Here is a 15977-nt window from a genome sequence, read left to right as displayed (position 1 = left end):
TTTAAATTTGGAGTTCATTCTTGCCGCTTACAGTATGCTTGATCCTTTCATTTTCTGGAAATTAAAAATTTCTTAGTTACGTTATAACGGGACTACAGTCGTTACAGAGAATGCAAAAAGTTGACCTTTAATTTATGAACGTTAAATTAGCAGTGGCTACAAATCTGCAAAATTCTTTTCTTCTAATAATTGTCATGTAATTTACATACAATGACCCCTATTTTTTCCGATTCTGGAATGTAAGCTGGAAGTGAATCAATGCATGTAGCTTCATTTTACTCGTACACAAAAGACTAATAGTCATTATTATTTTGTTATCCGCATAATTTCAATTAGACTCACGTCAGAACAGTTATATACCTGCAAAGAATAGTTACAATGGTAAAGTAGAGTACAAAGATCCTTCCTAGCACATTTCATTAGAAGTAAATGACTCTACGTTTTACTGCACAACAGTAGAAGTTGGAATTTTGGAAGTTCCAAATCTGAAGTTTTCGTAGAATGTTACAATTTGTGATGGCAGCGTGGGTACTTGGTGGTAACGCATAAGTATCCGCGATAACCTGTGCAGTGGGTACTTGGCGTGCGGTTTGGTGCCATTGAACCCGCTCTAAGGCACTTACTTCCTCTACTTTGTCGTCTACTCTATCTTTATTAACTAACGCCAATGATAGTACCATGTTCTTGAACCCCCTCAAAAAATGTAAAAGCTTGAAAAAAAAGAAACAACTTCCGGGAGTACCACCATTATCAACTAACGGTGCAAAATTACCCCAAAAGCAAGTCTCGCACCCAGTAGAGTCGGCTCTTTGAAGAAATTCCCACACATTATTTAACAAATTAACATAGTCCATTGTGGGTAAACACAACAAATAAGAAAAGCAAGCATTATCTCAGCGCGTTCTGTATTAAACCACGCTCACGTTAATTAAAATTTTCCCAAAAACTTCGCTTCGTTATCTAAAAAATGCATCGAAATTTTGCGGGAATTGCGTATCTGAAGAGCCCTATCAAGTTCAGTTCTTTTGGACGGAGACGCCTAAGCGCTGCAGGTGTAAGAAGATCTGAGATGTAAGTCAGAGAACAGCTCAGAGTTTCTGGGGGCACCGGCGCGTTCACATGGCTGCGTAAAAACATCGTCGTTAGAATTACGTTCGGTTTGGATGTGATCATGTTTGTATTTTATTTGTGATGGATTTTGAGTGAACCATGGAGACTTTTTGTGTGTCCGGGACGTCTCAAAAATTCCGGAGCGGTTTTGGCAATTTCCATCAAAATGTACCTTGCCACAGGAACTTGCGCCAAATTGGGGTAAGAAAAACTGACCACCCTATTCAGTTTTTATAGTCATATCTGCAAAGTACAGTAAGTACATTATGGATGAGTATCATATGGTTCTTCTGACATGTTGATGGTAACCGGTGTGACATTGTAAACGCGCGAATGCGGTTATTTCCCCTATTTTCAATACGGTTTTCAATAAATTTGAATGGAAACGACTCCGTTATCGCAATTATGGAGTTAATTGGTTAGATTATAAATTGTTCGTCGGTAACATTCAATCAAACAGATTTTTCCAGTTGACACAGGTGTCCACGTAAAATAATAATCTTGACCTACCTAAACATTTAAACAATGTCTCAAGACTTCTTTTGGCGGCAATTTAAGTTTCAGACAAATGATACAGTGGCTTAGTCTTTTGTCTGAGCTGTTAATTCTTGGAAATTCAATAACAATGTACCATGTATGTAAATTAACAACGCGGCGGAAGAGCATTTAAATTTTTATTGTTAGCAGTTCCTCCACCATGGTCAAAATTTTGTTTTTTTAATAACCTTGAATTTTCGTTATTAACGGAGATGAGCAAATTTAATCATCGATGGTTTTTATCTTGCGGACTCGATATTTTTACGCTACGATGGAGACAAATTAAGTTATTTTAAATCCAATTATTTTCGTTTGAGAGAAGATGTGATCCCTGAAAACTTAAATTTGTGTATTTTTTCACGTTAACAGTAGATATGGTCTAGTAAAACAATTTTAACAAGACAAAAAGTAGATAAATTACCAACATCAACTTTAACGTGTTTTTTTTATTGTAACGTTACCTTAATTCTTGGTCAACTTTTAGGTAATGTACGCTCGTTTACAGTTATTTGCATATTTACCTCACGCAATGTACGTTGCAATTTATTGGTGTCTTTTTATATCCTGGTTAGCTAGTCACTTTGGCGGCTTGCAGCAAGTAGTACCGTTCCAAAATGACTGCTTTGATACATAATTTAATATCAGCTTTCTGATAAATCTTTCAAAGTAGAGCCTTTTTTTGCAATATACAATAACTCAACACTTCATACCTCTTTCATATTTCTACACAACGTATGTACATTTCTTATGCCTTTCAAGACCACCACCGAATGATTGCGATCAGCGATGAGATAGTGCCCAGGGTCAGAGATTCTTGGCAGTGACCATGCTTGCGATTATAGAACTATATGCGAGGATTTGAAGACAGTACACAATGTCGGCCTTGACTTGGCTACATCAATATTCTCACTCAATTTAAATTGAATAAAATACGAAAAAAGAATGTTCCCGAGGAAGGAATTAAGCGCACGCAGGGGCATTAATTAAACGTTTCCTGAACGATTACGATATGCATATAATTATTTTGTTTATGCACGATCATGGCCATACTTACCAATATCTATAAATATAAACTTATTTATTGCCAAAATTTGTTTATTTACTAATCATTGCGATTAAGGAAACTCGTCTTCCTTCAAACTTATATAAATCAATTGATAAAACGATGAACTGAACGTTATTTTAAGTAGTAAACCGTTTTAGTTTAGCCTTGTCAGGTTTAGTATCATTATTTCAGTTAATTGCTCTTGAAAAAACACAATTACCTTTGATTATGGCACATATTTATAAAAATTTATGATGATGGATTTGGTATAACAAATGTGGAGGCGCAATTATGCCAAATTGAAAATTTCCTGACTTCGGTACTAAATATAGAATTAATCGGCGGATGGAAGATGCTAATCCAAGGTTTCCAGTACTCTAAGGAAACGCGGATTGACAACCAGGTTCAAATTTTTCAAAAGAATTTTTACATTTAATCTCACCGACTTTTTGTCGAAGTAATTACGAGCTATCGTACGACTTATCTTCCAATTCTAGACCCATTAGATTTCGGTACCAGTCATAACAAATACCTTCCAGAATTGGTTCCTACTGGTTCTTTAGTAAAATGAAAATAGAAAGTGTTATCCGATGAACGCGTACGATTAGTACGATGTGCTCTTAAGAATCGAATAAGTGCGAGTGCAGCAATTAAACCGGTCGGCGGTTGGCGGTCATCAGAATGGACTAATGTAGAAAATCGCGTGTAGATGATGGGGGTAAGAACCTTGCAAGGTCGATTGCTCATCTTGATGAATCTTCTGTCTTTTAAATGTCGAACGCAGTAAAGAAGTGACTTTGGCTTGGTCTAAAAGCCGCATCAATTACAATTTATCACATTGTTGCTACCAAAAACCAAGACCACCCGTGGTATTGCTGGAAATCGCTAATTGTTGTGCCCTACGTTCCCAAGATGCTTATTAAAATGCCCCGGACATATAATGTGCCGAAAGTATTTACTTTTCATTAATGCCAGTCCAAATACATTCCGAGATGCAGGGACGTACCGCACAAAGTAATTAGTGGTACCATTCGAAAAATAGAACTATAGTTCAGGATTCTTTGTACATCCTACGCCACTGTGGCTGCGACGTCATGACTATATCTAAAACGGTATTCTGCATAATTTGTGAGAATTCACATTTTATTTTATAGTAACGTGAGAAAACGGAAATGCTGCTTTAATTTAAGAAAATATGTAAAATCGTAGCAGGTAACGGTACTTTCTTCATTTGGTGGATTTTGAAGAAGGAATGTAGTGGTAGTACCATCGTTAACTTCGCTGGTTTTGTCTGTAAAAATTTGTGAATCCTCTCATGCATAAAATAAGATTAATATCGTTTGAGGTCGGCTAGGGCGTTGCCTCCACATTACATAACGGGTTTAAATGTTTACGAATAATTCTATAATCTGCATCATCTTAATTCGTTGCGTCTGGTATTGCGCTGGATCCTTGAATAATGACTAGATAGCGGGGAATTGATTGTATTCATGATAAAAAGCAAGGCGATTGATGATAATTTATGAGGTCGTAAGTTATAAGATTAACTGTGCTAAGAGGTGCAAAATGCATCAATTTGCTAAAACCGTCTAACCGTAAACAAATCCTCGTACCGCAGACGTCTTAAGCTCTTTGTTGCATTTTATTAGTGTTTAAGCACCATCAAAGAGGCTATGAGTGAATTATCTACGCGTTTCAGTCGAACATAATTATTTGAAGTACAGCCAGAAAACGACTTCAACGATACATCAAGCGACGAACCTCAAATGAAAATTATAAACCCAGTCTCGCTTTGACACTTCCTTGGGTAAATGAACTTTTTATTTCCGTTATAATGGCAGTGAAATATGAAACAATTTTAGTGAAAACAAGGTACAGTTACCCTCGTTGTGTCATCGATGTCTTCACTCGTCGTGCGGCTCATCTTTAATCTTTTGCAATTCGATTTCAGAATGATTACGCGATGCCGGTTTGTAATCGACGGACAACCCCTTCAGTTCACACCCTGTGGCAAGAAAGAATGTCACCGAGTTCTTGTACAGAACGAAAATCAAGAGGACGACTATGTTCGGTGGTTTTAGCAGTAGCATCATTTCTTGTATTTATTGCAGTACTGGCGATCGCAGGAATGGCTCTCTACATGGGGGCGCTACACACAGAAACTCCAACTAGCAACAGTGAGTTAAAAATATTGTCTCTTCTATGATAAAACCTCTTTTTTAGATCTCCTTTCGTTTAGTTGTAGTGCTAAAGTGTTAAGAGGCGATCGCTTCATTGGAGCTCTCCAAGACAAAGCGCGGAGATATAGACTGCAGTTAGAGACTCTCTATCAAAAAAGCGTTCTAGGTCCCGCCTTAGTCTCCTGTATAGTAGAAAAATTCGGAAACGATACCGTAACAGTATTCTATAAGCTAGTTTTTAATCGACAGAAATTACCGAAAAACGTATCAAACATTGAAAAGACAATCAGAGACATCCTCATTACAGACGCGATTTCCAGAAAACCCGTTTTTAGAACGATCCGGTTCGACGCTAAATCTATAGAAGTTAAGCAAATTAGAGAAGTAGATTTGTACCAAAGAACTGCTACAAAACCAAAAGAAATGACAGTTAAACCGACAAGAAGCGGCGTGGTTGTGAAAACTCGTAACATCACCACAAGCGCACCTGTTAAAAAACAAGAAGAAGAAATCTCTCCGGTGGTCCAAGGATCGTTCAAAATTAGCAAAACTGATGCTGATATCACTGAAAAGAAGACTGATATCACTACTGCTAAACCTAAACTCACTACACAAACAACCAAGACAACCACAGTGAAAGAAACATCAGTTACAAGTGCCTTATACAAAATCGCTGCCATAGAAAAACTTACCAAAACTAGTTCAACGACAACTCCTTCAACAACTGTGGCGTCCACCACTTTTGCTAACCCCCAAACTTTCAACGACGCGCCCTGGATTCCCATATTGCCAGGCCTCAAAGAATTCACACCGACAACCCTTCCGACTACCAAATCACAAAATCAACCAATTTATACCAGTTTTACTAACCCTGGACTGTCTTACCACCAACTTGACACTGAAACTCTTGGATCGACTAGTTTGAAAAGTCACCCCATTCCTGTTAACAAAATCCCGCAATCAACAGAACCTTCCAGTTTCGACCAACAAACTAAAAGCAGCATCCCCTTATCAAATCACGACTTTGTCGAAGTTGAAACAGTCAAACACGTCCCTCCTGCTAAAATCAACGAGGAATTACTCCTCAAGAACTTGTCTTCAATTTTTCATAGTCTCTCCTCCGGTTTGAAGATCCCGGAAAACATAAGCGAGGCTTTTGCGGAAACTGAAGAGATTATCGGTCAAGGACAAGTTGAAGTTGTTGATGCGGATGAAGACACATTGATGATGCCCACGACGAAACTGCCACTCGTGACGTTGATACCAGTAAAATCAAACTCTGGCATTGGTCGACCTTTGAGAAAACGACCGTTTCGGAACGAGAACAGCTCCAGTAACGCCTCGAATCTATTAGTGGAAAATCGGAGTTTTCCCGGTTCAACTCGCTTGAATGATTTTTCAGACCTCGCCAAGAATCCGATGAAATTCATCGAGACCGAAGTCGTTACTTCAATTAGCTCCGAAGTAAATAAAGTGAAGTTGAACAAAAATCAGTTGGAGGACTTTAAGATCGTGGGTGTCCTGAATTTTGCGACGGAATCGTCGGACGAGCTTAACAGGAACCCGAAAATGGATCCAAGTAACAGGACTGAAGAATCAAGCAGTGAAATTGCTCTCTTTGTTACGAATTCGTCGGTTTCGAGTAATAGGAAGGATTCAACGAAAAACTTCAACATTTTAACACCTGAGAAACTCAAGCAATTATCGGAAATAAGTAAAATTCATGAGAATCTGACCGTGATCCATAAAGAACCGGTTATTTCTAATAAAGCAATTTCGTCGAGCTATACCGTTAACCACTCGGGATTCAAAATTTTGACCAAATCCTTCAACAAAATCAACGATGTGCCCAAGAATAAACTTAACAGTTACAACAACCTCGCGTTTGGGACGTTTTCCAATAACACAGGTAAGACAACGATGGACCAAAAGACAATTTCACATGTTATTTCCAGAGTGTGGTAACTTCACTATAAAATGCGGAGACGGACAGTGTCTTCCTGAAACCACGAAGTGCAACAAACTCATTGATTGCAACGATGGTAAAGACGAAGAAGATTGCAACTGCGCTGATTATCTCAGATCTCAATACTTGCTCAGAAAAATCTGCGATGGTGTCGTTGATTGCTGGGACTATTCCGACGAGAATCAGTGTGGTAAGTTTCTTCGCTCCAAGAGTAAAAAATTCAACGTTTTTTTAAGAGTGGTGTCGACCGGATCAGTACGTTTGTAGCAACTCCAAGATGTGTATCGAAAGAAGTAAAATCTGCGATGGACTGCGCGATTGTCCGCACGGAGATGACGAACGGCAATGTGTCACCATTGCTGCGAGTCTTGAAGCAGCGGACGAGTTTCCTTATGTTTCAGAAGGTGTGTATTGGTGAGAAAAACTCGTTGTAATTGTTTGTTTTCTAGGATTTTTAATGGTGCGGAAGTTGGGGACCTGGGGGAAACTCTGCGTGGATAATTTACGCAATGTGACGTTTCCGATTCCAGATCTCGGACAAACAGTCTGCAAATCCATGACTTACCAGTACGACTTAAAATGAAGCTAATTTTATTTTCACCACGATAATTTCAGGTTGTTAAACTCCGTGAAAAGCGTGACTGATCCTGATTCTTCCTCCTCGAAATATTTCGAATTGGACTACTCGCAGCAACGTGAAAACAGTTTGTCTTTTACTGACACTAATTGCGAAAGTAAGAAGATTGTCCAAGTGATGTGCCAGTCGTTGGAATGTGGAGCGAGACCTCAAGCTGTCAAACACATTGCTAGGTACATTTTCTCGGTTTCAATTTTTGTAATTCAAACAGGCGAGCTTATAGAATTGTCGGCGGAGGAAATGCCGGTCTGGGATCATGGCCGTGGCAAGCAGCACTTTATAAAGAAGGAGAGTTTCAATGTGGAGCGACTTTACTGTCCGATACATGGCTGGTGTCGGCTGGACACTGCTTCTATCAGTAAGAAAAAAAAAGTTTGTTTGTCTGATTGTGTCTTGTAGTTCTCAGGAAGAGTACTGGGTGGCTCGCTTAGGGGCGTTGCGCCGCGGAACCGCTCTTCCGTCGCCGTACGAACAACTTCGTCCTATCGTCCGCATAATAGTCCATCCAGGATACGTCGATTCCGGCTTTATTAATGATATCTCTTTGCTTAAAATGGAATTTCCTGTTATTTTCAGCGATTACGTTCGTCCAATTTGTTTGCCCTCTCCGAGTCAAATAGTCCCTGACGGTACATTATGTACAGTTGTAGGTTGGGGTCAACTCTTCGAAGTCGGTCGTATATTCCGTAGGTCATTATCAATTTTTCTTTATCAGTAATAACTCGTTTGTTTGCAGCTGACACGCTTCAAGAAGTTCTCGTTCCTGTAATTTCAACACCCGAATGTCGTAAAAGAACAGTTTTCCTTCCGTTATACAAAATTACAGACGATATGTTCTGTGCCGGTTATGAACGCGGGGGGCGCGATGCTTGTCTCGGGGACTCCGGAGGACCACTCATGTGTCCCGAAGCTAACGGAAAATGGCTTTTACATGGCATTACAAGTAATGGTTATGGTTGTGCGAGGGCCAACAGACCTGGAGTCTACACAAAAGTAGCTAATTACGTTACATGGATCCATAATCACATGAATGATGTTCACAACGTTACAAAAAGTACTAAAAGTGTATGTCTAGGTCATCGGTGTCCTCTGGGGGAATGTTTGCCCAAAAGCAGACTCTGTAACGGATACATCGAATGCAGCGACGGCAGCGACGAAAGAGACTGTTAAGCAATACTTAACTCAACGAGTGTGATATGAATGTATTTATGTACATAGAGATGACTAAACGTCATTTTTGATATTTTTATATTTATTTTGGTCCTTTTTAAGAGTTTCTGTCAATAAAAGTCTCTTTGCAACGGGGTATTTTATTAAAAAGAATACTTATAACAGTTTGTCATAAATACTTGAACATTATATCACAGATATAAGAGCTGCTTGACAAGCTGCTGCCAAAAACAGTTTCGACAGGTCTTGCAATAGGATACGAAGATAAGTGTAACTAAATATACTATAATTACTAAATTAGTTTACCATGAAATTACTTTCAAACGCATCTAATTTAGGTAAGTACAAGTCAACCAGTCACGTTGGGCGTGAAACTGTCTTCATTCACTCAGTTTTAATGAAACATCCTAACAATCAAATCTACGCGAAAATTTAAAATGCAAATTGTTATCTGAAGGTGAGATTTACATGCAATTTATAAATAAGTGCGCAGCTGTCTTTCTTTAGGTTTTTCCACCAAAAACAAACCTGTTTACTTGCGCAATGAGAAGGACCTGCCCAGCCCAAGGCATTGGAGAACCCAAAATTGGATCATTTGACCAAGCTGACTTGTATCAACAAAAACGTGATAACTGTTAAGGCGCTAATTAAATTATAGACTCTGTCGGGAAATACGTTCAAATCACTATAAATAATTAAAATTTTCACTAGTTATTGTGTTTTCCACACTAGACTAGCTCTAACATAACTCAAATACTGCAAAGTATCAAGATTAACTTGCACGAGTCTTATCTTCGGGTTTTTCTTCCTCGCTGAACTCTGTGTCTTCAAAAGCAGGATTCGCTAACGCGTCTTCGTAGACAGCAGGGACTTCGTTTTTAGTCTTTACTTTGAGATCCACGTCAACGAAACCTTGAGGAGGTTTCTCAACGTCTTTTTTCGTAATATCTGTGCCTACAGAAGGCCGTTTCTTCATGTACAAGTGATAGAAGGCTAGATACGCCAATCCTACCAAAGCAGTGAAAATTGCAAACTTCTGGAAAGTCGAACGAATGCCGTACGACTTTATCAAGTACCCACCGACCAGACTTCCTATACCTTTACCTACAAAACGAAGTTAGTTGTAGATTAAACAAATTACCATTCTTACCAACTGCGAAGTACAGCCCTCCTAAGAGTCCCTGGATCGTGGTGTCGGTCGTAACTGTTGACAACCTAGCAGCGTATGTCACTGCAGCCGTAAAACTAAGACCAAAAGTGATTGATTCCATTGCTTCAAAAACAAGACACAACCAAGGATTGTAAATCAACGAGTAACCAATCAATCGAATGGCGTAGAAGGCAAAACCAATAAAAAGAACATTTGCGTGTCCAATTTTCTTTATGATGGGACCGGAGAGAACTAAAAGTGGAATTCCAACGAGGCCACCAACTGTTATCGTTAAACCCATCAAAGATTTAGAACCACCCAAGTCTTGAAGCAACCAGAATAGAAAACTCTCAATGTAACCCCACGCCGAACCTAAATCCAAAACTTTAATAAAAAAAAACAAGAGAAATTTTCAGTTCACTTACCTAGGATTAAACACACCACGAATAAAACAATCAACTCTAGTTTTTTCAACACTGCAAGAACATCTGAAATAACGCTTAGGGCGGGTTTCTTGAATTCCAAGTTGATGAACAACATGAGTACGCCGCTGATGATTTTAAGAGCGGCGTAAAGAAAAAATATCGGACTGAAAAACAAAGTTACAAACTGTTGTTTTTCTACTGAAATAATTACGTAAAGTCGGTGTAGCCTTTCCCTCGACTAGCAAAATCAACCAGAAATCCCGAAACAGGAGAACTGATCATCCCACCGATCGTTGCATAGATCCTCTGGAGTCCATAATCGGCTTTATGCTCCCGTAGAATAGCAATAACAGCTCCTTCAAACATGGCGAAAGAAGTACCACTGACAATCCCCACGAACACACGTATCACTAAGTACGACCAGAAAGTCACTTGCATGTCCATTTCGATGACTTTGTTGTCATTGTTGCAGACACTTTTTCTATCTGCGGTTAATAGACAACGAGGGGCACAACTCCCTAGTTCTAAATGTTTAACAACTTCACTGGAATTCTCCGCAAAGATTGGAATGCTAACAGAGACGTGTTGTCCGAAGCGAACGAATCCTTCAGAGCAAGTCGTGTTGCGGGTTTTTTCTAAAAAAATATCAAAGAGTTGGCGTTCTTCCGCAATGTCTTCAGCGTCAGTGGGTACCGGTGACAGGAGTGCAGAGAATTTCGTTGCGAGCTTTTTTTCGAAATTGTCAAACGCGCTTCTGACAGCAAAAGCACAGTTTACGTTGGAGTCATCCAATCCCAAGTCACAGGAAAAATTAAAAAGTCCAGCAGTGGGAAAGTAGTAGGTGTTCTTCGAGAGGTGTCTAACAGAAGTCAAGAATCTCTCATTGTTCTTCAATGTTTTATGATTCAAGGTTTCGGAAATCAACTCAGGGATGTAAATGTCATCGTCTGTTAACGTGTAGGTGTAGATATGACTCGCGTTTTTTTCCAAGGTGTACATTTGGAGACCATAGCTCTTCGTTTTGATCACCGCACTTGACTGGTTTTCCGCCAGAATTGCGTTACAAGCAAAACCACAAGATTCAAGTTGGAGTTCGGATTGATTTTCGAATTTCTTAGGATCACAAGGGTGCTGCTGGTAAAGTGACAAACCTAGCGGGTTGCTTGAACTGCAAGACATCCCAAAAACTACTTTGTCAGGGTAAGTTATTGTAATTCTACCCACTGGAACCAGAAGTAACAAAAGAGCAGACGCTCCTCCTATCCCCGAAAATAGAGCCAGCAAAACCTGAAAACAAATCGCTAATTGGGAGCTGTAAGTATAAAGACGTGGCGTGACTCAGCTGCTTAAATTTATTTACAAACAGAACTTTGAACTGAGTTTTTGTACGGATAAATATCGACAAAACATAAATACTAGGTTTCAGTACAATAGATAATTACTAAAATTCCAAAAATCAAGAGCGTCCGGTGTACGAGACTGAAATTAAACAGACAATGAGGATCTGCAAGTTTGAATCAATTGGCTACACTAAGGTAATTAAATGACAGTTTAATTGCACTATCGGCATGGTAATGGCTTCATAAATTACAGGACGACGATAAATGATATAAGCAACGACGTTTATTCTTAGAAGATTAGAGTTAACTCAATTAGAAAAATTACGATTTATTGCAGATTTTAATCTGAGTGATATACTGATTTGAAAGAAGAAAGAAAAAAAATTGACACTTCTAAACAAATAAGAAACAAACTAATTAATCAAAAGTTGAATGCTTCTAATCAAATATCGCGTCATCGAGAAAGGGACTTCACCTTATTTTTCTTCCAATGTGAACAAAAATGTGTGGTACGTAAATTTAAGTGCTGCACAACGAAAATTTATTGAATATTTGTGGAATTTCCATGAGCAAAATAGTGAAATTCCCGATTTGCAAATTCTTCAGTGAAGGTCAAGACGTAACGTTGGTACTCTAATTATAATTGAATTAATAACATTTATGCAATTCTTTACAATTTTTTAAAATAACGTTAAATAAAAAAGAGACGTTTGGCCTCAACATTTAGTGGTGGTTGGCCATGGAGCGATTGCAAATTTTGTACTCCACATGTTACATAAGTGTTAACATTGATGATTTTAGTAGTTGCATAATCGAAGTATGTCTAATTATCAAAACATGAATTGTTATGACAACATTAAATCCTTGAAAATTCGTTGCCGTTGGGTATATACCAGTTGTTTAAAAACCTGTAGTCTTACCCTAAAGTTGCCAATCTTGTCAGCGATCAATCCTGCTAGAGGCGGCATCAAAACTGCTATAACAGGTGCTACAGCGGACATGGTCGCAGCTTCTTCCACATTTATGCCCAGTTCGCGCATGTGGATGGTCAAATATGGGTACAAAACCAACACGGCTATAAAAAACTGGTAATAACACCAAACACAAATTTTAAAAACTTACTCGATGAGTGCATGAAAAATAGGAGCTTTAAAGGAAGAAGCTGTTTCTGCTTGAAATCCTTAGATATCCGCCGAAAGAAGAGCTTGAAGTAGTTGTTCATTTTCTCCGTAATCAAGGCCTGTGGTTATTAGAAAAATAATGAGCAATTATATAATATTAATTTATCACGGACTTTATTCCACACGAAATCCAATACGAGTATTAAATGTTAAATTTCTCTTATCGAACGGACAATAACAAAGTTCTCTCGGAAACATTTACGATCACGGAAAATTCTTCGTAGTCACCGTTAGAAAAGTGATGATACCAGAGAATGTCAACAAACGTTATTAAATTAGCTGAAGGTGAATTCACTATTGTATAATTTGATGCGTTTACCTTTCTCTTTTAGAAATATACGATTCACACTGCAAAAAGATGAAAAAAATCATGTGGGTATCCACCGGCAGGATTCATGTCAATGTTAAATCCAAGGAATTTGCAGTTTCTTCACGGAAACAGTGGCGTGCGACGCGAAAACTGATCCGAATTCCCAAAGTGTAATTTTGTAGTCTTTTTGGCCAACTAGAAGGTGTGACAATAAACTAGTTCATGACTTTTCCGAGTCGGTCATTTCACTGCTTTCAAGAAGCGCTTGTGCTATTTTTCTTCAATTTAGCACAGAGAAGATGAGAAAAGGTACTTAAAATTGAAAGGAATAGTCTAACCTTCGAAGTTCTTTTCTCAAATTGTTTAATGAAAATAGTGACGACGCCACTGCCGAGTAACAAATGAAAAGAACAAATAGACTAGTTTCGCGAAAAGTGTGTCTTTGATCTGAATTGTTTAAATTTCATTCCATAATTTTGATAATCTGCAGGTCAGTGTAAATGAGTGTAACTTTCTAATTTTGCAAAAATGTGTTCGGAAACTACGGGTTTGAAATAATCTGCGGATTTTGAAGATTGAAAAATTCCTACCGTTTGAAGGTCCAAATCTGCACACTGTCACTCCCGAATGAAAACAAATTATATTCAAATAACAATAGTGAGGAGCACACCTAGGATCACAATTTGAAACACAAGCGGATGAAAGCAATTGGTGAGTGTTGTAAGCAACATACACAAATCGGACAGTGACGTTCAGACGGCGAGTTGCGACCACTACTAGTTTGGAACTCGCAATGCCATCATGCTTCTCACTATAAGAGCCACCGATTTCATTGCGATTACCGTAAATATGATACTCACTCATGTAATTGCAAGTATGACCTAGGTGAGGCTGTATCGAACTTCGTGCAGACAAGTTGTTTGCAAATCATTTTTCTATTACACGCACCGTTATATGGACTCTTCAAAACTTAAACCTTATTCGCATAACATTGACCGGAATACGACAAGAAATTTCCAGTTATCATTCATCCTAATGTACGGAGGTGGAGTCTATTTGCATAAAAATAAAAACCGCATTTATTGCTCTGTTATGAGCTACATAGTCACCCCTATTAGTCAGGCCTTATCAAGTTTAAACAAAACAAGATAACAAAAAGAAATAGTCGCACTTTTAAAATTCGTCCCCAAGAGCGCTATTTTCTATTTACTAATTACAGTACGTAGACCGAACTTGTCGGTCAAATGGAGAATTCCTATGACCGCGGACACGGAAATAACTGCGACTTCCTTAAACTTCATTATCTCATGTGAGGTAAATTATGAAATTCTCATTTTCATTACATAATAGGGGACGGCAATTGCTTTTACCACCTATAAAAAACTCTGGAAGCTACAACGCAGTGTTAAATAAAATTGTCAGTATTTAAATATTCACTTTTTTGTAACGTTCTTATCCTATTTTACATGTTTAGTTTAGATAATGTGTGTTGCGCTCTTACAAAGTATATTTACGCCAGTGACATGGTTTGAGTTTACTTCACCAAGAAATTCTGCAGAAATTTTAATTAATTAAACATCTGTTCAGACCTCATTAAAATCAGTATGAGTATGCAAAAATTTATCTTTAGATTACAATTTTTTGAAACATGAATTGTACCTCTGCAATCCAGTCCCTTTGATTTTTTTTCTTTTTTAATAACTGTGTTGTTTCCGGACCCCGGAAGTTACCATGAAACATCAATTTCGGTCACTTTTTTGGACCTCCTTTTCAATTTTTTTGCTGGAATTTCCAGTTTGGTGGCGAGACAAAGCGCGTGGAGTATGCAACATTTTAAATCAAACGGTGAAACATATCTAAGAAAAAAGGTAAAAATAAGTTTGTTGCTCAGCTATCGCTTTGAGTCAATTTTGTTGGACCTCAACAATTTTTCCATGGCGGTGACTTAAACAAATTGTATTTTATCAGTGGCAACAGTCAACAATGGCTTGTTCTAGAAAAGTAAACCGAATGAATGATTCTATATACAGTAATGTACGGATAATCGGACACGAAAGTGACCAAAAATCCCGACTATATGAACGACTTCTATGAAATATTATGGAAATACCAATATATAAAAGTAAATATATGTATAACAATGCTAAATTAAAAAAAAATAACATAAAAAATTTGAGTACATGTACAAGTATCGGGAAAGTCGCGCACTATCTTAAATTAAAGGAGGATAAATCAACACTCCTCTAAAATGCGAAAAAAATGTTAAATAAAAAATCACAATCTCTATCTTGGCAGTATTCAGAGCCATGCATGGTGACGTTGTTGTTGTATTGTTTCATATGAACGATACCACATTGATCACTATTGTTCATTCAAAAACTTTGTTAAGAATTTTGAGGGAGTTTTCGTAAGATTGTCAAGAATTTTTATATGGCACGTCGTTATACATAATGTCTTTGCACAAATGCATTGGAACGTGAAATAGTTGCACAAAAATCCTCAATTTCGGCATTACTCTTACACAGTTATATTTCTACTTTTTCTAAAATATATTTATGTTCCTTAGAGTACCTTATTCATAATGAATTCCACTGCTTTTTTGCCCAATACGTCTTAGAACAAGTGTCTTCCAAAGGTCCATTCGGCAGCTTCCAGGAACAATAAGAACATTTATTTTAATATTTTCACGGTGCGGATTACGCATATCAACATGTCCATTATGGAACCAACTTTACATAATCGATGTGTCCGATTATAGGGGTTGTCCAATGATCCAAGATATAAATTAAGGGTCGTTACTGTATTCATTTTACAAAAACACATCCCTCGAACTTAATGGGAGACATTATGACCTTCGCTATTTTGTCCCCTAAGTACATAAACAACATATTTTTAAATATGTTAATTCCTAATTCAAATCACAGAT

The 15977-nt window shown here is 37.9% G+C and overlaps 2 protein-coding genes and 1 long non-coding RNA gene across 4 annotated transcripts; 2 read left to right on the top strand and 1 right to left on the bottom strand.

Annotated features, from left to right (window-relative positions):
- The first annotated feature begins 1062 nt into the window (after positions 1–1062).
- On the top strand, positions 1063–8776 carry LOC148167356 (uncharacterized). Of its 2 annotated transcripts, none has more exons than XM_088046992.1 (10): positions 1063–1311; positions 4644–4869; positions 4916–6781; positions 6828–7028; positions 7075–7242; positions 7288–7405; positions 7454–7648; positions 7699–7833; positions 7875–8161; positions 8212–8776. In XM_088046992.1, the coding sequence occupies exons 1-10, from the start codon at positions 1210–1212 to the stop codon at positions 8643–8645; spliced, it is 3732 nt and encodes a 1243-aa protein (XP_087903118.1). In that variant the 5' UTR covers positions 1063–1209; the 3' UTR covers positions 8646–8776. The 2 variants fall into 2 exon arrangements, with proteins under 2 accessions (XP_087903118.1, XP_087903117.1); XM_088046991.1 differs by having other exon boundaries at positions 7687–7833.
- A 12-nt stretch (positions 8777–8788) lies between these two features.
- On the bottom strand, positions 8789–13795 carry LOC148167354 (uncharacterized). The gene is made up of 7 exons (XM_088047001.1): positions 13642–13795; positions 12683–12800; positions 12481–12635; positions 10432–11507; positions 10221–10384; positions 9796–10167; positions 8789–9749 (listed from the first exon to the last, which is right to left on the bottom strand). The coding sequence occupies exons 2-7, from the start codon at positions 12780–12782 to the stop codon at positions 9418–9420; spliced, it is 2199 nt and encodes a 732-aa protein (XP_087903127.1). The 5' UTR covers positions 12783–12800; positions 13642–13795; the 3' UTR covers positions 8789–9417.
- LOC148167355 (uncharacterized) lies at positions 12889–13234 on the top strand. The gene is made up of 2 exons (XR_015770855.1): positions 12889–13026; positions 13074–13234. It is a non-coding gene; the product is annotated as an uncharacterized LOC148167355 (long non-coding RNA).
- Positions 13796–15977: the final 2182 nt, after the last annotated feature.

This window comes from Gnatocerus cornutus, chromosome 10, assembly GCF_029298725.1.
Source record: "Gnatocerus cornutus isolate USDA-ARS CGAHR chromosome 10, icGnaCorn1.1, whole genome shotgun sequence".
Taxonomy (NCBI): Eukaryota; Metazoa; Arthropoda; class Insecta; order Coleoptera; family Tenebrionidae; genus Gnatocerus; species Gnatocerus cornutus.
Note: the sequence above shows the minus strand (reverse complement) of the source record. Positions and strands in the feature narration are given on the sequence as shown.

Excerpts from the sequence above, each read along its gene's own strand:
- LOC148167354 (XM_088047001.1), bottom strand. The coding sequence starts at position 12,782 with ATGAACAACTACTTCAAGCTCTTCTTTCGGCGGATATCTAAGGATTTC. Across the intron at positions 12,636-12,682 it reads ATTTTTCATGCACTCATCGA|CCGTGTTGGTTTTGTACCCA; the intron begins GTAAGTTTTTAA and ends AGTTTTTTATAG. Across the intron at positions 11,508-12,480 it reads ACAAGATTGGCAACTTTAGG|GTTTTGCTGGCTCTATTTTC; the intron begins GTAAGACTACAG and ends ATTTGTTTTCAG.
- LOC148167356 (XM_088046991.1), top strand. The coding sequence starts at position 1,210 with ATGGAGACTTTTTGTGTGTCCGGGACGTCTCAAAAATTCCGGAGCGGT. Across the intron at positions 6,782-6,827 it reads GACGTTTTCCAATAACACAG|AGTGTGGTAACTTCACTATA; the intron begins GTAAGACAACGA and ends TGTTATTTCCAG. Across the intron at positions 7,243-7,287 it reads GTTTCCTTATGTTTCAGAAG|GATTTTTAATGGTGCGGAAG; the intron begins GTGTGTATTGGT and ends TTTGTTTTCTAG.